Genomic DNA, 23,750 nt, shown 5'->3' on the forward strand with positions numbered 1-23,750 from the left:
GTTACCGAATGAAAGTGTGCCAGATCACAGAGCGGCTGATGTCACTCGGGAAGCTGTGGTGCTCGCGCTGCACTCTGCTGTCTTATCTATGGCACTGGGGCCACAGAAACCTTTTTGGAGACTGCTGCACATGTGCTCTACTTCTGTTTCAGTGTCTAAAATCATTCCCTTTTCCCTGTTGTGCATTTTATTTTGGCATATTTCTAATTAGATATAATCTGAAGTGCTGCGTGGAGTGGACAGTAATAAACCCTCACATATAGTAAACTCTAGCAGTGAGCTATACACAAATTTAGCCATAATACCATAATTACACTTCAGTTATTGTTGCAACTGTACTAGTGTCAATAAAGGTGTACTATGAATATCTTTGTAGTGAAAATTAACAAAACTGCATTATGAGCAAATAAATAAATAAAGCATACTACCATTCAGGTTTTTTTTTCCCAATCACAAATACAGCAACAACAGTACTATTGTGAAATATAATTACAATAAATAAAACTGTTTTCTATTTCAATATATTTAGAATGTAATTTATTCCTGTGACAGCAAAGCTGAATTTTCAGCAGCAATTACTTCAGCGTCACATTATCCTTCAGAGATTATTCTAATATACTGATTTGATGCTCAAGAAACGTTTCTTATTACTATTAGAATTACTTAATCAATGCTTAATATTATTGTGGAAACCTTGATAAAAAATTTCAGGATTCTTTGATAAATAGAAAGTGTTTTTTTTAATAGAAATCATAATAAATATCTTTACGGTCCCTTTTGATCAATCTAGCATGTCCTTGCTGAATAAAGTATTAATTTCTTTAAAAACATATCTTACTGACCCCAAACTTTTGAACTGTAGTGATCACACACACACACACACACACACACACACACACACACACACACACACACACACACACACACACACACACACACACACACACACACACACACACACACACACACAAAACAACTGTCGTTCTCAATTGTTTCAATCTCATTGCAATAGAGAATAGAGAGGCCAAAGTTACATACATAAATATAACTTTTAAAAAAATTATAAAATGATGTACACACAAAATGAAGCCTGATAAAAGCAGTTTAATTTCACACTGAGTGGGTCAGCTCATGTGGGCCACCATGTTGAGATCACATGGCTAGCTGAATACTACCAGACACTGTATAAAGCAGACAGTCCACCTAGTCAGTGTAGTAACTATGTGTAGTAACGCACAGACGAAACACAATAAACGCAGTCATTTTCTCTTGCTTTCGGAGGCGGATGCAGTTACAGTTCTGGGAGGGAACTATAGAACTTATTCAGAGCAGCGTCATGACAGTTATGAAAGTGAGGCTGTGAGGGTTAGACTTACCGTGTTTTCAATGGCATCCGTTTTAAAAAACTGCATAAAGCACCTAGATCCCTTATACTTTTCCACAGTTCATACTGAATGGGGTTTATTGTCAACTGAAATTTCTCAGAAAGATATTTTTTGTAGTGTTTCATCAGCAGAACAATCCCTTTCATTTCCGTTAAAAATATTTCCAATATCCCAAAATGCACATAAAAATATGTGGATGGAAACATACAGTAGCTTATGGTATTTTTGAGTTAACTGTGGTTACAAACAATGGCACAAAATTGTGCCATTCTCCATTTCATTAATGGGCAACTTGTGAAGAAACAAGAGAAACTACCTGTAGCTTCCACCACCCTTCAATTTAGTTTGGTTTACATTTAAAAAACCAAAGATGATTACACTAAATTCTCCTGACATTACAACAAAGGGAAATAGCAGTACATTGAAAAATAGCCATGTGTAGACAAGCTCCCTTTGTCACTCTGTACACATACAACTTCTTGAAGCGTCTCGTCACTCGACTTCATCAATCTACACAGCACATGGTGAAGTCACCGCCATTCCTTGGCTCCAGATTCACCCCTGTGCCTATAGCCTTATTCATATTTCAACATGAATCATGCTGGGATGTTGTGCTAGCATGAAAGGGTCATCTGACCCAGGGCTGTTATAAGCAAAAGAATTCAGGTCAGCTAGATGCTAACCGTTCTGGCAGGAGCCATCTATGGTGTACAGCATCAACAATGAAGAAAACACACGCACACGCGCACACACACACACACACACACAAACACACACACACACACACACACACACACACACACACACACACACACACACACACACACACACACACACAAAAAAACCTACAAGTCTTTTATTTATCTTTTATTTACCTTTTTCCAGGAGCTCTAGCGGCAACTGGCATCCATGTATCAAGGCTGAATTACCTCCTTTAGTTTGGGACAAGCTAATCTAAATCTTTGGCACAAGTGATTGAAATGCTGACTTTCCATTGCAAAGCCCGAAGAGCATCACATGCATGTCGCAGCTCCCAAATGCGATAAGATGAGCGTATTAGCTATTATTGGATGTAAACATTAGTAACCTCAGAACGGACTGGAAAAAGGCATGACTCCCCCCCCCCCCCTGTTTTTAGCCATCTGTCCATGCACTGCAAGTGTATATTTATATGTAAATACACACGATGCGGGTGCTCTTGTTTCAATGAAAATACTCAAGTTGTGATGTGATCCAAAGACTTGCGGCCAGGAACGAATCAACAGCATGAAGCTGGGCCCTGTCCTCGGCGGCACATAGCAAGAGGGCCAAAGGAAAATATGACACAGCAAGGCACAGCTGGGTCATTTAATGAATTAATGGAGGAATGTCTTTGCACTGCACCCGTGATTAAAAATAGGCCTCAAGATGAAATCAGATGCCGAAGGATCAGGGTAAGAAGGCCGCATTGGTCATATTTTTAGGGGGACAGATGATGAGGAAAGCCAGATTAAGGGACCTCATGAGAACATTTCCTAAGCAGCTGATGGGCTTCTCAAGCCAGACTTCTTATAACTGCACTGGGTCAAGATCGCAGAGCTGTGGTCCACTTCTCTGATGAGGAACCAGGGGGCTGCTCTAACCTCAAAGCAATCTGCTTCTCTTAAGAAGCTTGATGGTGTAGTAACAGACGTGGAAACGGTGATCAAAACTTGCATAGGCCAGGGGTGTCCGATCCTGCTCCATGCACTCCTAAAAATAAAGGTTCTTTATTGGCATCTATGGTTCAATGAAGAACCTTTAACATCAATGGAAACTTTCCATTCCACAAAAGGTTATTTTAAGTGGTTATTAAAAGAGATTGTTAATAAATTATCTTTTAGGAACTGTTAACAGAAAGGTTCTTTGCAGAGCCCAAAATGGTTCTTCTTTCGCCTACTGTTTTATGAAGACTATGAAATTAGACATATTTCACACACGGTTTTTCACCTGCTATACAGTAGGTATTCGAACAAAGGGCTAGTTAATTAGTTAATGAAGACTTTAATTAGCTGGTTCAGGTGTTTAGCAGGGTTGGAGCTAAAAGAAACCCACACATGAGCAGGACTAAAAACCACAGTCACAAGAATCCTGTCCCCTCTTCCTCAAAGCCTGATCAAAAACATACTGTAGCAAGCTGATGTGATATATTGATCTAGCTAATAAATAGCTTTTCTTAAACCGTTAGCACTATGCTAAGCTAGTTACCTTAAAAAAAGTAACATATATTCATTAATACACCATTAAGTAGGACATTATTAATCAAAGTAACACACGACCTGGTAGGGGTGTGCGATATCACGATTTTTGATCGGGGACGATTAAAATGTCTCCATGACCTCCTTTTGAAGAAATATTGTATTTTCGTGCTGGCACCTCCGTCTCAACATACTGTAAAACACGACGTACATTCACATCACATGTTAACGCAGATGCAGAATAACACTCATGGGACACTGCAATTCACAAAAGTTCATTATTTGCATGTGCTTTATAGCCTTGCCGGTTAAACATTTCATTAATTCGTGCTGATGCGCTGTTTTAACATGCACTTTTCTGAGCGCAAACACCCGAAGTCCACAGGCACTAAAAGCCTGTCAAACAGCGTCTGATAACTGGACTAAGTTATTTTTCGAGTGTTATTGTGCTAATACTGTCAAATACACAGGTTTACACAGTTGGTTATGTCTAAAGTGAAAGCAAACATTTAAGATAAAATCTGATGCGTGTGACATGTGTGTGTATTTTAGATGTGCGCCGATCTTAAAGTGACAGCAGCCTAATAGTAAACATGCTGCCGCTTGTCCTTAAAGGGATAGTTCACCTAAAAATTTAAATTCTGTCATTATTTACTCACTCTAAAGTTGTTCCAAACCTGTATTAATTTCTTTCTTGTGCTGAACACAAAAGAAGATATTTTGAAGAATGTGGGTAACCAAACAGTTGCTGGTCCCCAATGTCTTCCATAGGAAAACATATACTTATAATTTATAAAGTTAAGTCTATGTAGTGTTTTAATTGTATATTTGTTCATTCAATTTCTTTCTTGAATACTACTGTTAAATACACCTGTAGCTGAAAAAATAAAGCAGTGCTTATTTTATTTGTATATTAAGTTGTATATTTGTAAATGTAATGTGTATCTTTGTTCTTATCTTTTAATTAAAAAAAAATAATGACAAAGATTTTTATTTTCGCAACTTTGGCCTAAATGTCTGCCTTTCTTTTTTATTTTATGACCTTGTAAGGCAGTGGTTCTCAACCTTTTTTTGGCCAGCACCCCCTATCCAATATCCAGGTCCCTGACCGCCCCCCACCCCCAAACTAATGAGCGAACAGGAACGAGTGAGAGTTAACAGATGAAATGAGTACAAAATTATCATTTATTAATACAATCGAACTATACTCCACAGTGATTAATCAAAAAAACAAGCTATAAACTGCATTGGCATAGCAATACCAGTGTTTCTCACATGATTTTTGGAAAATCTGTGGTGGGTGGACCTTGGGCCTTCTAGGGGGGTTTGGGGGCATGCCCCCCCTTAAGAAAATGTTGTGCATTTTAATGTTAAATTCATGAATCTATAAAAATCATGATTGTATTTATTTATTTTTTCGAAAGTAAAGTTAATGTAAGCAGCTTCTTGCAATACTCTCCTAAATGCGTAAATACAATCATGATTTTTCATGAAAAATTATATTAGAATTGTAGGCCTAAAATACCTTGGTATCAGCTTGTTTTCATCAATGGTATAATTAATACAATTACTATTTGGTTTGTCGTGATTCATTTGTGTTCATAATCAGTAAAAAAAAATCTTCTAACAAGAATAAACACATATGAACAATTAAATTATTATTGTATTATTAATTATTTTTATATCTTGAAACAGCAGCGTTTCACGCTCAGATGTGATGGCGGAATGAATACATTACCAAAATGCGATTGCAGAATATATTTAAATTATCCGTCATTTTCTCCTTACTGTCTTGCGAGTTAACAATAATGCCTGACCAGTAAATTGCTTGGTGAACAAAGAAAACATTTTGGCATTAGGGATTGGAACTAGTTAATGCCTAAAAATGTAAGTTTTACCTTTTAAAAAGAATTTAGTTTAATGTTAAAATTCGTCGCTGGAGTGAATGGGAACATAATTTATTGAAAATATTTGAAAAAATATAATTGTTTCTTCAGTCAATACTTTTTAATGGCTTGTCAACTTTCCATTCCTCCGCTGCGTGATTCTAGTCAGCGCTGGATTCTAGGCACCACCGGTGTAACGGTCACCAGCTGGAGTGCCCTTGAGAGCCACCAGAGGGCACTCCACATAAGACTATTATCACTCACAAACTACATTTCCCATAACTCACTGCCCGGACTCATCATCACTTATCACTGATCACATTCACCTGTACCTCATTCACTGATTGCATTCACCTGTGTCTCATCATCCTGTTAGTCTCAGTCTATTTATACCATGTTCATTCATTCACTCACCGCAAAGTCTTGTTTAAGTGTTACACTGCAATTCCGAGCGTTTTCCCTGGTTTCTTGTCTTTTGGTTTATTTGGATTTCTTGCCCTGTTCCCTGGATTACTCTTTTGTCTCTGGTCCCTGCCTGTTTTGTTTGTTTCTTTGTTGGTTTGTTTGGACTGCCTACCTGTGTTTTGACCTTTTGCCTGTACACTGGATTACGCCTCTGGATTACCCACAATAAAGCTGCGTTTGGATCTTAACCCTCGTATCTCGGAGCAGTTCGTAACAACCGGATTGTTGTCAGCGCGAAACACATTTTTGAGCATGTGAATGCTGATTCTTGTCAGCGCTGGATTCTAGTCAGTGCTTGAGCGCTGGTCTATGACTGGAAAAATAACAGAGTCGTTGCAAAAGTAACGATACATAGCTTAGGCTACATGTCGCATTAAATTGGAAGAAAAATCACAACAAGCGTATTGGTGAGAACACTCATTTAAACAGCAATGCAATGGAATGCAATAGAAATGAACACAAAAAACCTGCCTAGTGCCTACCAACAACACTGACGGTGGACTTGCAGTCAGGAGTAGAGCGGCTGCGGACGAATGTTTTTTTTTTTTGAGCGCTGCTGACGTATTCTTTCATGCGCACCATAGACGCGCGTGCACACACAATATGACATCACACTCTGCGCATATGTTTTACAACATAATTTAACATATACATAGTCCTAACACTTTTTAAATAGCCCACTTAAAGTGTTTATTACAAATAAATTACTAAATGCTTAAAATGAATAAAAGTAAATGAACAAAAATTTGCATTTTATATTTAAACTCGTGAACACCTGAACACCCCCCTTTCAAAAATCTTGCTTCCAACGCCCCTCGTTGTTCTCTGAACGCCCCCGTTGAGAACCACTATTGTAAGGCTTTGTTTTTAAAATAGGGACATTAGTTTGGCTGTAATGCTCAGTCACTTGTAAAATAGTAAAACCAACATGCAAAAAAGAATCATGATAAAATCATGAATCGTGATATACTTTTGCCATATCGCCCACCCCTACGACCTGGCTTAGTGCAATTATCAATCAATTTAATTAAATATTTGCATTGTGTGTACTGCGTTCTGTCTTCTGTGAGCAGTTCATTTCCCAGTGTTTTCAGTGTCTCAGCAATAATTGCTGCTCCACACAAACTCCATTTCTGCATCAACTCTGAGTTTGGGTCACTTATAACGTGCATTTGAGAATGCAACATGCGCCAACCATCTTCCCTAAACCAGCTGTTGTCAACCAAAGAGAAACTTTATGGGCTCCTTGCAGTTTTCTGCCAAAATAACATGGTTAATGAGAAGGAGGAAATTAAGACAGCCCTAGCATTATAATTTTACAGTTGTATTGCCATTTTTTTTTTACTTAAATAATTTTTTATAGTGACTTATTACAATAGTAATATTTTTTTTTATTTTGTTTAATGCTTTAATTTAGTTATAATAATGGTACTATCATTAAATAATAGTAATAATTATTTTATTATTATTATTATTATTACTACTACTAATAATAATAATGTATAGTTAAATTAATATATTTTTGGACAAATTGTGCAGAAAAAAATAATATATGGATCAATGTACATGACATGCATATTTTTGTGTCCAAGTGCATTATTTCCTTTTAAAATAATTTAATAAATTATTGATGACATATCACTATAAAAACCTATTCTATAAAAAATTCTATAAAACCTATTTAGTTTGAATATATTTTTAGCATATTTAAATAATACATATTATTTTATGTTTTGTTATCTTAAACCCCTAAAATGTCATGTGCAACTGTCCGAACAAATTAATAGACTAAGAAAATGATTTAAAATGGTGTCTTAATAATAAAAAATAAATACTATGGCATTATTTTTGGTATGAAACCTTTCATATAAACTAATTTTACAAATATCAGTAGTTTAAAAGCTGTTGAGATAATTGAAAAACTTTAGTCCAGCAATTTGTATATTTTGTCAATGTCTCAAATATCTCAAATGTCAGGGTGGCACAACTGCAAACATGGCTCTTTCATTATGAATTGACAAGGTAATAACAGTAAACATGACAATGCATCATTCAGAGAACCTTGTGGAAGAGTGAAAAGTTTTGTAGATCTCTCTCAAATACTGGAAAAAACTGCTGATTTCAAGTATAGGTGGTAGGTACACTTTCCATATCATGTGGTACAACTACAGTATATATACATACAACTATTTGGTTGTTGCGCCTGACATAAAAACAGTCAAAAAAAAGGGTGGTTTTGGGGCATAAGGAGAGTTACCGTTTCTAAGTAGGTTGCAAGAACACCAAATGTGACCATTACGCGACAAGGTCAACAAAACCTAAAAGATGCATACCTCAGTCCACAGCACCTGTGAAATGGATCCATTTCGCCTCATCCCCTATAAAGCTCAGATGAAGCTCCCTGGACTTCGACTAGCTTCGTCATACAGATGACACACTGTCACTCTGGGATTACATGGAGATAAAACACTGCTCTCTCAAATCTCTGGGGTCCTCCCTCAATTTTCACAAGTACTCTTTGCAGGAAGAGCAAAATAGTGAATCACTTCAATGCAGCTACAAAAGAAACGTGATGAAACCGCAAAAACAACCTGGACAAAGGTGCGGAGGCAGATAGGACAGGCACTGGGTAGGAAACAGGCTTCCAAGATTTGAGCTCATGGCTTCAAAGGACACGCAGTGCAGCACAGAAAGAACACAGCAGGACCAATCTGAGGCTAGAACAAAAAGAGCCGCACTCCTACAGTGCCAATTCATTTCTCCTTATGAAACTGTTTAAGTTGGAGGGCTTTTCTTCTGGGAGGCTCTCAGCCAGAAGAGCTTGGCGCTATATTAATTTCATCCCTTTACCTTTTGCAACCCGGAGACCTCTGACCTGCCTTACCTGTATAAATAGAAAGAACTAATTTACTAGCGAGAAAGCGCTAAGGGGCAAACATGTCCTGGGTAATGAAGTGTTCAGCTTGTGCATGATTAACCAGCTGGTGGGGGTGGGGCAGAAACCACAGGCCATGAAATAAGGGGTAAAATTGATTAGCAATTTTCATTTACACAGCTAAACAAAAGGTGTTTTGCATATCACCCTGGTTAGTTTACGCTGAAAATACCATGCGTGAAGCTAAGCTAACGGACCTAACTTTTTTAGGTGATACTCCTGAACACACACACACAAAAACAAGAGCTATTTTAAAAGAGGTGTTCATGCAGGCACACTGTACCAGGTGCAATGCTTTCTGTTTGTGGTCCAGTTCTAAATCTAGACTGGTGAACAACATGCACAGAATGTTAAAGACACAATATCATTTGATCCTGTTGTTGCATGGCAATTGTGCACCACTTTCAAAGTGGTCTCTTGCTGCTATTTTGGTAATCATTGAGATGCTTTTTGATTACACACATCTCTCTGGGTCTATGCATTGACAGGTAATATTCATGAAAACATATCCTTTGATTAAACGTTGATACACATAAAAAACAATAATAAAAAAAATAATAATCTACAATCCACTGGAAATACCCAATTAAAAATCCCCTGATACAGTATTTCCAGGATTCCATGAATGTGGGACCTATGCATCTTAATTAACATGTTTCTGTGTGCGAAAGAATTTGTATTGGTGCTTTTATGAAAATATGAGCTTAAACATTTATGCTAAATGGTTTGCATTAAATTACTTAGATTGCCCATACACTTCCATTTTCAGCACATACGTCCTTAAGAATTCGCCAATCAGACGTAATTCATCTTGAACACACAACATACTTTCAATTAATCTGACAAACAGACACACATAATAAATAACAAGTAAAATTAAAGCACCACCAGAATTACACTCATGCAGCAGTTCTAGTTTTCCTTCATTTTAACAAGTGTGTGTGTGTTTGCCTTAGGCACTGTCATCATCTCATCCACTGCAATGATTTTATATTCAGATATTCACTTTATCGCTGTTAACTCCCAAACAGACAATGAATCTCCTCTACTGAATATATTCATGTTATGAGTACTGCAACTGCATTATGATATAAAAAAATCATAAAATAAAGAGCATAAAAAGTATTTTTGATTAAGTCCACACGCAAGTCCATGACATAACCAGAATCAGAATCATATCAGAATAGTGTGTCATACAGACCACAATACAATTATGATATTTAACATACATATCAGATGCCTACAGTATTATTCAGTATGTACACTACACCCTTTAAATGTTTGGGGTCAGTATGATTTTATTAATACTTTTATTCAGCAAGGATGCATTAAATTGATCAAAAGTAATTGTAAATACTTTTACATTGTTACAAAAAAAAATTCGACCCCAGTTTACTCATTCTTTCATAAAGCCTAGCCCCGAAACAGCTTCCTCTTATTCAGCTTTCCCATACAAATGCTGTATATTATGCTAGAAAAACTAAAGTTGGCTCTGCACATGAAAAAGTAGGACCGTGCAGCACCTGACAGATAGTAAATGCAGCAGAAAAAAAAAACTTCTCTCCAATACACTGTACACAACTCCAAATTTAATTTTCTGCAAGATTACACACAATAATTACTAGCTTTATAAACCCCATAACTAATGGCTTCCAATTAGAGGATCTATAGGTATCGATCTGTCGAGAATTTGAGAGTAGCTTTAACACAAAGCTCTTAGTCTTAAAGAAAACACTGGAGCCATCCACCAAGGATGGGGAGAGAGGATATGGAAAGAGGCTGACTGGACTGATGGGTCTTTTTTTACAAGTAACGTTAAGATTGCAGATGCCAAAAGCAACAACGCAATTAATTCATCTCATTTCACCGTTGTTTAGATCGCTTGAGACTCCTTATGAATGCTGGAGTATTCCTCCACGGCCTTCAGATTTATGGTATCCATCTACCACATTGTTTAGCTTGCTTGTTAATTATTCAAAAGGTGAAGGATACTTCAGAGTGTGGCCTCCACTAATAAACCATAGAAGATTAATTTCCTCTAGGAAGCCACATTTCAAACTGGCCTCTCACACGGCTGAAAGTTAAAAACACCATCACACCTTAGCCGCACAACAAACTCTGAGTTAAAAATGCCTTCCATGATAATCTAGAGGCAAAAATGTCTTAAATCATCAAACTGAAACATAAATAAATAATAATTTGGGCAAAAAAAAAAAAAAAATCAAAAAAAAGATCACCACAGTATATCTGCACATCTCACACATTAAAAAAATACTATTATTATTAATATTATTATTATTATTATTACAGCTAAAAAATGCACCATAGTATATCTACACATCTCACACAGTTAAAAAAACTAACAATAATAATTGACTCCATATACTCAGGAACTTGGACAGGAATATCTCGGCCACAGCATTTATGGTAGTGGGTGCAAGGTAATCCACATTTCTTAATTCAGTGTGTTAATCCCCAGGATTAACAATCTAAATACCTCTTTTCAAGATAATGAATTGACGCATATGCGAACGAGTAACCGCATGTTATGTGGATCCCCAGCTTCACAGGAAATCAAAAGACCTCAGTGTTCAGAAATTAATGCACAGGCTACTCTTGCAACTCCAGAGTCAAATCCTGCTGAACTAAAGCGACATGCTGTGTACCATGCCCCAGAATACATTGGGAAGAGGGTGATCTTGTAAACTTGACGGATACATTATGACAGTGGAATACTAATCAGAAGATCATCTTTGCTCAAAGTCTACAGGATTTCAGAGGCCTTTTGCACTGAAAAGCAAACCGAGGATTAGCAGTAAATAGATCTTTTACAGGAACAGAGATAATCAGTATATAAACTCAAGTCTTGAATCCATATCAAAATAATTGTGTGTATATATATATATATATATATATATATATATATATATAGTTAATTACCATTCAAAAGTTTGAAAGGCATCTCTTATGCTAACCAAGGTTGCATTTATTTGATCAAAAATACAGTAAAAACTGTAATATTTTAAAATATATATATATTTTAACTATTTTATTACAATTATCTGTCTATTTTAAAATATTTCTTCCTGTGGTAGCAAAGCTGAATTTTCAGTTCCAATCTTCAGTGTCAAATGATCCCATTTCTAATTCTAATATGCCTATTTAGTGCTAAAAAAAACAACTCTCTACAATGCGAGTAAATCGCATATACAACCAAATTTCACGAGAGGTGACTAAAAAATGTCTTTAATTAGCCGATGGCTAGTAAATTGTACGATTACAGTTACCTGTAATTGAGTTAGAGGCAAAAAATAAGTGTAGCACAGATATAATTTCATTGCCTGCTAGGGGTGTAACGGTTCTCGGTAAAAAAAAAAAGTCGAACTGTACCATTCTCCACCCATGGTTCGGCACGCACTTGCACCATGGTTCATCTCAAATCTGTTGACGCATCTATAATATGGTTTGTTGAAAATAATAACACGTAAAACAGACAGAGTTAAGCTAATGTATGTTTCTGTCGATGGATACACATTTTGGCTTCCGTATGTATATATGTTTAAACTAAACTCATTTAAGCCTTGCCATTTTAAACATTCAAGCACAAGAAGACACTAAAGAGAACATGCGCTCGCGCTGTGAGAAGATTTGTGAGTGTACTCATCCAAAGCGCGTACACAGAAAGAATTGCGCTTGAATGGACAAATTCACACAAAAAATGGTCAACATGCCCGTCTTGCCTAGCAAACATAGTCAGTTATGTCTTAAGTGAACGTAAATAGTTGAGAAAGGCATGTGTATCAGTGTACTGGATCTGTGCATTATGTCTTAAAGTGACAGCTACCTAATAGTCTGTATGTCTGTGTTTTTAAAGGAGAACTCCGGTCAATTTTAACATTGAGCTCATTTTTTTGTACATTTGGAGTGCTGTCAATACAGAGAACAACGACAAAAATCGGTGTTGCCTACACCGTGTTATCCTCTTTTTAAAATTTGCACCCTGTTGACTTCAATGGGGCAAGTTTTAAACCTGCTTTTAGCCTCTTAACATCCTTGATGTGTCATTACAAGTGCCCAGCCATGTGAGTGATTCCTTCAGAGTCAACACGCGGTGAATCTGACTGCAGTAGATGAGCAAGATAAGAATAAAAATGATGTTTATTCAGCCAGCGCACATACCTGTATTTACATCCTGTTTTCGGTCAAAGTCCAAAGTAATCGATTGTCGAGTTCACGCGCATGATCATAGGTACTAAACCAATGCGCGTGAACTCGACAATCGATTACTATGGACTTTGACCGAAAACAGGATGTAAATACAGGTATGTGCGCTGGCTAAATAAATATAATTTTTATTCATATCTTTCACATCTACTGCAGTCAGATTGACCCGCGTTCACTCCGAAGGAATCACTCACATGACCTGTGCACTTGTAATGACACATCAAGGATGTTAAGAGGCTAAAAGCAGGTTTAAAACTTGCCCCATTGAAGTCAACAGGGTGCAAATTTTAAAAAGAGGATAACACGGTGTAGGCAACACCGATTTTTGTCGTTGTTCTCTGTACTGACAGCACTCCAAATGTACAAAAAAATGAGCTCAATGTTAAAATTGACCGGAGTTCTCCTTTAATGTTAATCAAACAACAAAAGACAAGGAAATCACTCACTATTCTTGACTAAATAGCTTTTGTAACTTTAATTATGATTAATCTATTTAAGTTCAACAGTTAAGATTATGCAATGTTTTTTGCAGTACTTGGTGACTGACGTGTCTAACTCTGCATAGCATGAAACATGCTGATGACGTGTGATGTCTGTGTGAGCAGGATGCACGGAGGTATGAAAATACATACGGTGACAGGCAGGTAGGAAATCGTACCATGCAATGATTGGACAAACATTGTATGGTCCTACGTCTTCCAGAGATGAGATATATACATATAAATACATTTAGACCACGTAGCTTAGTGATTGCTATCAGTCCAAAATGTTATATTCATTTTGACATTTGTTAAAGAATACATATAACTGTGTTATTAAATAATTTGATTAATAAAGATTATTTTGAGCATTAGATGATGGCCAAGGTAAAATAAATGTAAAAATAGGAGAAATGTGCAAAAAAAAAAAAAAAAACACTCCAATATCGACGCATAACCGATATGGTACCGATATACTGTGGATCACAAGCAAATACCTGTACGTCTGCACAACGACACTTTTTTATTCACTGCCGTCTATTTTTGATGTTCACAAGTAGAACCACTAGACAATATAGAGAAATGACAAGACAGCGGATCAGTAGTTTTTATTGCAAACATGCGGCAGAGCTGTGGCAGGCATCACTGATGTGTGTATTAATAGACGATCCACATTCAGAAAGCTTCGGGTATCAATTAGGGAGTGATGCATACACAGCAAACAGGGTGCGAGTATATCCCTCCAAAAAAATAAAAAATCATCCAAGCCTGTCTGGTTGTACAACGTAAGTACTAACATGATCAGAAAAGCCTCTTTAGCTGGTGTCAAATTTTCAGTATTGCAAGTATGTGGGAATTATTGACTGGCTGACCTGGATTGGCTAGCAGAGCAGGCACAGAGCTACGATGAAATCCCTCATGCTCTACATAAATACAGTGGGATTGTAACAAGCGTACATTTGCGTGTTTTGTATTGTGTCTGCGAAATCACTCCCATGATGTGAAAGATGCATAATCTTAAGCGATACTTCCATTGTGTACAAATGAAATCATGGCCTACGAGCAGGTAGTCCTTACACGAGAATGTAACCCACTGTCTTTTGTCCTATTGTAACACAAAATAAAACAACTAAATCATTACAGACTACAATGTTGTGACAGTATGCTTCAGTTCGCAGAGAAACAGAGATTACCCGGCTTTGTACTACAACCGAGCGTAAGCTTCACAGAACAAAGTTTGGCAGGCTTTTTCGGAGACATAAGGCATTTTATGTTTCACCTAATCCCCTGTCAAAAGCATTAAGCATTTAAAGAACCAAGCGCCACATATCCAGAACCACCGTGGCTCAGTCAAGCCTGGCGGGTCAACACAGAGCAGCAGGTCTCCCATGCACCCCTCTGTCCCTCCCCGTCAGAGGTGTGCCTTACTTACGCTGGATCCTGGCTTCCCTCAAAGAGTTCTCTGGTGCAGTTTTTCAAGGACAAGGACGTCCGCCCGCCGGCTGCCTCTCGCTTTTCCTCCCCTTTCCCAGTGCAGCGACCACAAACACACACAAAAAAGCCTGCTTGCTTTCCCTCAGCTAGCCTGAATCAGGGGCTGTGTGTTTCTCTCAAAATCATTAAGCAGGACCCTAGCTTGGCAAGTGGGGGTTAGAAAGAGGAGGGAGGAAAGAGAGAGAGCGAGAGAGAGAGAGAGAGAGAGAGAGAGGGAGAGGGAGAGAGAGAGAGAGAGAGAGAGAGAGAGAGAGAGAGAGAGAGAGAGAGAGAGAGAGAGAGAGAGAGAAGAGGCTGCTGGGCAAGCTGACCGGCTCGTTCCCTCTTGCTTGTGTACTAGTACACAGCGCCGGCTGATCTCCTATTGCAAGCCGGCAGAAAAGAGCCGCTTTACTGAAAAGCAGAAGCATCACGTTTCAAGGAAGTGGGAGCCTGGATCTCCGGACTAGGGAGCTAACTGTCACCAGCCTCTGGGATCTGTGGTCCCTGATGTATGCCTGTCTCATGTGAAAAATGTTGATTGTTCAACCTCCCCAAAAACCAGACTTCCATAAACAAACAAACAAACAGCTATTTCAAGAGGGTTCACATTTCTGGGAATCCTCTCCAGCTTTCCTGCTCATCTCACAACGCAGGATTTGAGCAGAGACTTTAACTCTCGAACAAAACAGCAGCTGACTATGTTTGAGCAATATTTGCATGTATTGCTACGTAATATGCAAAATTGCATTACAACATGGCCGGTTAGAGAAAAATCATTGCTCTAAATAGACATTAAAAGGGTTACTTCTGTCATCATTTACTCACCCTCATGTTGTTGCAAACCTGTATGACTATCTTTCTTGTGCAGAACACAAAAGGAGACGTTCTGATGCATGTTCACGCTGCTCTTTTCCATACAGCGATATCATATAGTAAGCAGGGGCCAAGCTACAAAATGGACACAAAAATCATTATATTACTCACTAAAACTTTTGCCATAGAGCTCAAAATTCGGCATATTATCTTGTTACTGATAAATGAAAAACGATTCTGTTTAGTATACTTTCAAAACTGGTGCACTGCATCCTAACATTAGCCTGGTAATACCAAACTCTGCTAACTTCGCTTTGCTTCATAGACAGAGTCTGGCATGGCATAATTGAAAAGCGTTTTCTTTCTCGCGGGTGGGGGGGGCGCTTGTCTGAAGTTTAAAATCATTGGTTACCCGTAAGCCAATCACATAACGTTTGGTTATGGCGTGTGTTATGCGCATGCTCAGCCGCATCTAACTTCCACTGTAAAGACATGTATGATGCGAAAACAAAACCATCGAGCGAAATGCCGGAGTGAACATGGCTGTGAACGACTTTTGCAGATTATGTGAAGTAAATCTACGCATCCACGGTACAATCAGCGTCTACGTCACGGCTCTCAGCCCGCCCTCTGTTCGAAGATTGGCCGGCTGTTTTGAGACCGGAGGAAAATGGGGAAAACGGTTGCTATCTCAGACTGAGTACAGAAGCGAACAGAAATTGAGCGGAAGTACGAAGTCTGACGTAGTCAGGCTATCCTAACATGGCAAGTTTGATAATTTCACTCTGTTTCTCAGATGACTGTATGGCATCAGAATACTTGGATAGCATATACTGTATAATAGTAGTCAGAAGACTCATGATTATATGGAAAAGAAAACTGAAGAAAAGTCACACATGCTATGAATGACTTGAGGGCAAGTTTGTTTTGTTTCTTATCGCTATGTCAGTTTCTATGGCTATTTTCCGACAAAAGCTCATTGGCAAAACATGCAAATATAATTTTTTGCAAAATTACAAACACCTATGCATACAATTCACTGCATTTTCCAGCTGAAATGAACACTAATGGCTCTAAAACACCAACAACTTGTATTCCTATTCACACAAATGTTCATTACAGGGGCAGATTATTAATTAATCAAGACTTATTTTTGCATAGTTTCTTCCACAATACTATGCATGGCTTTTCTGATGTAGTAAACCTGCTTGTTAACTCACCCACTGCATTTGTGACATTGGGTACGGGTCCCGTGAAACAGGAGTCAAGATAAACAAGCTTGTAGACTTGTAGTAGCAAGCTAAAATGGCATGGTTGCTTCTGCAAATGTGTTATTTCAATTTTTTTATTTGTTACCACGATCGGTTAAATTTAGGTTAGGATTTAGTATAGGTGGTAGATTATTAGCATATACCTTTTTTTAGCGCAACTCACCGGACACTTCATTTACAAACTGCCTTGTGAATACATGCAACAACCAACGTAATAAAACATGCCAGATTCACGTTCATCTGTTTCGGATAAAACTGAATATACATTTAGCGCCAGTCCCTGGAAATATCACTTTGAAATTGTTGCAAAACTTGCACGAAACAACATACCATTTTACAGAAATGTTGCTAAAGTCATGTTTTGCAAATGAGCCTGGGTTACTAATTTCATGGCGAAATTCAGGTTACAATACAACTGTAGATAAAACAACTAAAACAAAAATATTAATAAAAACTATATAAGACATGAATACAGGTACATGGTTGAATTTTTATTTTTTGGTGACTGATTCCTCTAAATAAAACAGACAACTCTTGAAAAATGTATGCACACAGTCTGGTGTCATTTCATTAGTCAACTCAATCTCGTGGTGACCTGTCAAATTCAGTGTGCTAACAAAGCTATACTGAGGTTAAAGGGATAGTTCACCCAAAAATAAAAAAAATATGTCATTAATTACTCACCCTCATGTCGTTCCGAACCCGTAAGACTTTCGTTCATCTTCGGAACACAAATGAAGATCTTTTTGATGAAATCTAAGAGATTTCTGTCCCTGAGTTGGCAGCTATGAAACTACCACTTTTACCAAACTAATCCATATGAATTCAGCGTTTAGTCCACATTTTCTGAAGAGACTTGATCACTTTATATGATTAACAGATTGAATTTAGGCTTTTATTAACATATAAACATTGATCAGCGAACATAAATGGAAGCTCAACCGAACCTGCTTGACGCTCGAGAACAAACCTCTAGCGGAAGCTCTAACACCTCTTGCTTAAGCTTCCGTTTACCACAACTGATGATGTGTGAGTTGATGAATGTTGATATGTGAATAAAAGCCTAAATTCAATCTGTTCACCATATAAAGCGATCGTGTCTCTTCAGAAAATTTGGACTAACCGCTCAATTCATATGGATTAGTTTTACAATCTATTTGTGAAAAGAGATAAAGATATTAAAAATTCCAAGTTATTTTTGGGTGAACTATCCCTTTAAGATTATGGTGAAGGTTAGGTTAGGGTTAGGGTTATAGTTTAGTATTTGTTTCAGCGTTGCATAGGCAATCAGCAGCACTATGATGTGCCACAATCTGTAAATGTGAGATACAATAGACACTCCCTATTGTTGTTGTATTTGAGGTACACAGATTTACATTGTATAAATGTAGCTAATTACCCAAATATTTGTGGGCTGTTCCATTAATTAGAAATATGTGCAATTTAGTGCATTTACAAAATATTTTTAAATGTATTAATAATACAAACAAGAAAAGGGAGAAATGGTACTTAATTGTATTTCTTTGGGGATTTTTCTTTTCTTTATGCAAGTTAGTTTTCTCTCCCCGTATTAATTAGCGGGTTGTTTTGTTTGTTATTTTGGGTCCTTTTTTCCTGGAGCAATCTGTTCTGTTTATATTCACTAACTACACTTTTTTTCTATTTTGTCTGTTAATTAAAAGACAAAAAAAAAAAAAAAAGTGTTTTGTAGTGACTCTGGGTCTGAAGATGGGAACATCAAAGTCTCTCCTAACTTTTTATTGTTTATTCTTACCATACAAGATTATAAGTAGGAATGTAACAGTATGTTGATAATATATAGATCAGCCCAGTGTGACCCGAAACCAGGCAGAAAAGCTTTTGGTGTGTGAAAAACAAACCCTGAGTTCAAAGAACCTACTGTATTTCACAAAGTGGCATTTTTGTAAATATTTGTACAAAAAAAAGTATGATTTGCATAGAAAGTAAGTTTGAAGCTCCACTCCAAACTTAAAGGGATACTCCACTTTTTTTGGAAATAGGCTCATTTTACAACTACCCCAGAGTTAAACAGTTGAGTTTTACCGTTTTCGAATCCATTCAGCCGAGTTTCAGATATTTAGAATAATATCAGTAACCAGACAGTTTCTGGTCTCATTGACTTCCATAGTATATATTTTTTCCTACTATGGAAGTCAATGAGACCAGAAACTGTCTGGTTACTGACATTCTTCTAAATATCTGAAACTCGGCTGAATGGATTCGAAAACGGTAAAACTCAACTGTTTAACTCTGGGGGAGTTGTAAAATGAGCCTATTTCCAAAAAAAGTGGAGTATCCCTTTAACACTCAGTAAGCATATCATTTGAAAACGTTCATTAAAAAAAGAGAGATTGCACGAATTCACCAACAATTTGCCAAAACATAAAATAGTTACCGTGTTGGAAAAAACATAAATATTTTATGTAGGTACTGATAAATACACATAGGCTATTTCTAAACTCGGTGCAGTTATGAATACAAATAGCAAAATTGAGGTTTCAGTTTACAAATCTGTGAGGGACGTTTATAAGTAACTTAGAGTGCAGATTACACAATAGTATAGGCACAAATAATCAGATCTAAAAAATGAATTCACAAATATCCCTACATGTTCCAATGTGGGCTCTGTAAAATACAGTACCTTAAAGGTGTAGTGATATGGCACATTTTGAGGCTGTTTGTGAATTGGGATCAGGCTCCTTTGCAAATAAACAAAGCTCAACAAGGGCATATGTGGCATCAGAGCAGCTAGAGATGTGTTGCTGATTTATATTGGCTGAAACTGCAGCTCTCAGCTCACGTTATATCCTGGTGGGTGTCCCATCAAATACAATAACACATCCAGCGTGCTTTTCGCCTGACACACTACCATGTGCTCGGTAGAAACGTCGCTCTGCAACAGAATTGAGCAATTTCTCAAGCTTACGGAATGAATCGATCTCATGGCGACCGCGTCGCTGTCTGTCTCCATCTCAATGTTACTAAACATTTCAAGGACAAGCGCTCCATTCGCTGAAACAATGCGCATAATTTCCATCGACAGGGGCTAAAGTTACCAATACAAGGACGGTGTGACAATCTTAAAATCGCATGCATCTGATACACGCGCAGACATCTCTCTGACTTTCTCGAGTTGTTGTGGGTGAATTTATTCATTTCGGAATGTCGCTCGACACTGAAATGAAAGTAAAACGAGGATGAAATTGGTGAAGGTGTTACATACAGTACATGTTTTTTATGGCAACCGTTTGTCATTTTGATGCAGAAGTGGGTGATTAAAAGCTTCGTGTACATAAATGTAGGCGTGTTGAAGATATAAAGCGTCAGTTACCTTGTGTGGCGGGTGTCCAGGTAAGAACTGCTTCTTAAAGTGACAGCACCTGCTTTTTAAAACTCCTGTCCAATCAACTGCGGCGTACAGTACACTCACATTCGTGCGTCCACTGCCTCTAACGGGACGTTTTCATTCTGCAAATAGGGGTCTTATGGAAATATTCTGGTCAATATTTGTATTAATTTGCACAAATACACACAGATGTGACATTGAAGTGCAACAGAAAACAAAATATTTCAAAAATGTATGTCAGGCGAAGACTACTCAAGCCTTTTGATGGCAAATTATTTGAAAAGTTAGTTTTTAATCCCCTATTATTGCAGTGTAACAGTCCTATAACGTTAAAAAAAAAAAAAAAAAAAAAAAAAAAAAAAACTCGATATATTCCTAACTGAAAATGAATAATTCCTGACACTCCATCTGACTAGTTTCAATTCAGTACTAAGGCTTTTTTTTTTTTTTCATGGCTCTTCAGTTCTCAGTCATTATGGGATAGCAATGCTGCACCCTTCACCCAGAATTTCAGCAGGTGGAGTATGGTCATCATCAGATTGTTGTACATCTCTAGTGTGTCATGAAAAAAACTGCATATTTGGGCATCATGTTACATACAGTAATTGTGTCATACAGAACAGAACTCATGTAGTAGTAGTATGTCAGGTACACATATTCGGATGCGGAGTAATGCTGATAGGCAGTTCTAGAAATGCCCAAGGTGAAAGTGTCATTGTGCAAAATCTGTAAGTGCATTATTTTTTAACCTTCAGGATAGTGAAATACATATCATATAATATCTCTATCCTCATGCACACACAAAATGCTCAAATTATTCACATGATACCAAAATGTTTCACTTAATTTCTCTTAATCTCTGTGCCTCAGTACACACACACACACACACACACACACACACACACACACACACACACACACACACACACACACACACACACACACACACACACACACACACACACACACACACACAGACCTGCTTGCAGGGATCCTAAGAGTTGCTCCAGTTACCAGTCACTGATAAACTTCTCCATCTAGGGGGTTAAAGGGAGCTTTGTTTAGGCCTATTTGTTTGTTTTTTTGTTTATTCACTTTTAGATGTTTTTATGGTTGTGGGACATATTCATACTGTATAAATATGTTATACAAGGACAGAAAAAACACCAAAAAACCACAGTATATTCAAATTTCTAAAGCTCCTTTTATGTTTACTTTTATTATAATGATAATGATAATAATGATATTGTTGATCTCTTACTGCTATGAAAGTATAAAACCTAAAAAAAAAATTGTTTGAGTAAACTGTATGATAAGTTGTAACTGACTTTACTAAGAAATAGGTAATCCGGGTAATTTCTCTGTAGTTAAGTATAAAAGCAATTATCAGGGATATCTATCATTAAAAGAGATCAAGAATGTCATTTGAGTATAATTTTTCATATTGCATATTTTACCAAACATTTTCTTCTAGCAACCCTGGAAAATTGAATGACAAAGTGACAGTCATATAAACGGGAAACGTGAAGAGTTGAAGGAGACCGTTCCTAATTAAAGAGGACAATCAATCAGCTCCAAGACACAAACAGAGGACTAACATGCAACCAAATCCCTAAATCCTGCTGACGCAGAGGAAAAGTTTCATATCTCAAATGCAACCTGCCCCTGTAACTTCCACTGCACACTTCAAAAGAGAACAAGATGCCAAAGGTCACATCCCAACCTCAGTTTGCAGTGCTCATTTGAACGCTAGGGTAATAATAAGCAAGATACATTGTGTAACAACACTTCATTGCTGGCATACTGGCCATGCTGTTATTTCAATACAGAGAGAGAGGAGAGGAGAGGCAGGCGACAGCAGACTGACGCCAGCATGAATGACGGATATAGCTCGGGTGTATTGTTTTGGATTGTGCGCGGGGCTGGAGGTGAGAGTAGCCTGAGTGTTACTGACTGTCCCGGTCTGTCCATCCCTCAAGTGTCCTGGCATGTATTTCTCCCCTGGGGGAAAATGCAAACCTGACCCCGAACCCCCATCCTACACCCCAGGATTATCAGCTCTCCTATTTTTTGCCCCTTCCACCTTGTCTCTTCTGTCACATGCCAGCCGTGTGGTCTTTGTTTATGCAGTAATGATATCGCTAGCGATATCACTAGAGCTAGACCAGGTTATTTATGTCTCCACGCTAATAATTCAGTTGGTGGGAATAAATGTATTTCAATGACCTAAACCATGAATCTTAATCCAATAATATGCCTCTGATTGAATTTATGACGTATTTATTAAACTTAAGACTAATTAGTTCTCGGCCATAAATTCTGTGACTTGTCTTTAATGCTGACCGAGTCAACGTCTCCAAAGTATCGTCCTTTTATGATTTTAGAAATGATGGTGTCCTCATGCATGTAATGGAAAGTAATTTTGCTGTGGTGTTTTGGTAGATAATAAATATTACATGAAAAAATATATACAAAGGGTACAACCGGTCTCAACAGGTCAAAACTGTCTCAGTACATCATTAGCAAAAGGTTACGGTCTCAGTTCAGCTCATTGTTGTTAGTCTGCTCAGTTAAGGAATTTTAGGTTTAATTGACTTTATTTCCTGTTTACTCTTACAGTCATTGCTTGCTGTGCAGCTTTATCAGTGGCAGAATTGAATTCTGAGGATTGCAGTAACATATCAGCACCATGGACAGCTCCACCGACAAGAGACTGTGCAATATAGGCCCCTACTGCAAACTTTAGCTAAGTGTCACCAAATCACAAACACACTTTCAGATAGTTGCCTAATAGTAAACAACAGCGTCTATAAGATACAGATCCCACAACAGTGAATTATTAGGCAAACATGAGTTGTCAGGCAACGCTTGCCCCATCATTCTCTTCTCAAATGTGGCCTGATCTAATGGTGTGAAAAATAACAATGTATAATCATGCCTTTTATCATGTGTGATCAATTCTGCCTTTCATACAGATCACTATAAAAAATTCAATCCACTAAAATTAAATTTCTGCCTTAAATTAAAGTGAGCTCAAAGTGGTTTCCACAAGTGCAGAGATGAGTCTGTTGCACTTTTTCAAACACTTTGAAATTAAGATGTCTAGATGAAAGTCTTAAAATTACAAACATCAATATACATCAATTACTTATAACACAAGTAGAAATGTGAGATCAGGCTGAGAAATGACATTATTGTGACATGTTAAATGGATAGAATTAATATTGATTTTA

General features: G+C 37.5%; 1 protein-coding gene across 19 annotated transcripts in view; it reads right to left on the reverse strand.

The window, feature by feature from the left end:
* Positions 1–23,750, reverse strand: part of esrrga (estrogen-related receptor gamma a) — a 250,589-nt gene that overhangs the window by 150,133 nt on the left and 76,706 nt on the right. For 3 of the 19 annotated variants that reach the window (XM_079853339.1, XM_079853348.1, XM_079853350.1), the window contains one exon: positions 15,892–16,014. The exons of 4 other annotated variants lie outside the window; for them this stretch is intronic. Coding sequence is in view for 2 of the 15 variants with exons in the window: in XM_079853346.1 (XP_079709472.1) it covers positions 2,261–2,292 (32 nt within the window). In the remaining 13 variants the exon portion in view is untranslated. Of the gene's footprint in view, positions 1–2,260; positions 2,342–15,022; positions 15,420–15,891; positions 16,015–17,099; positions 17,161–20,399; positions 20,419–20,502; positions 20,612–21,496; positions 21,516–23,750 lie in introns of those variants that run through there. 12 more of the 19 variants (XM_079853335.1, XM_079853329.1, XM_079853342.1 and 9 more) reach the window with 10 other exon arrangements.

This window comes from Squalius cephalus (genome assembly GCF_949319135.1).
Source record: "Squalius cephalus genome assembly, chromosome: 20".
Classification (NCBI taxonomy): domain Eukaryota; kingdom Metazoa; phylum Chordata; class Actinopteri; order Cypriniformes; family Leuciscidae; genus Squalius; species Squalius cephalus.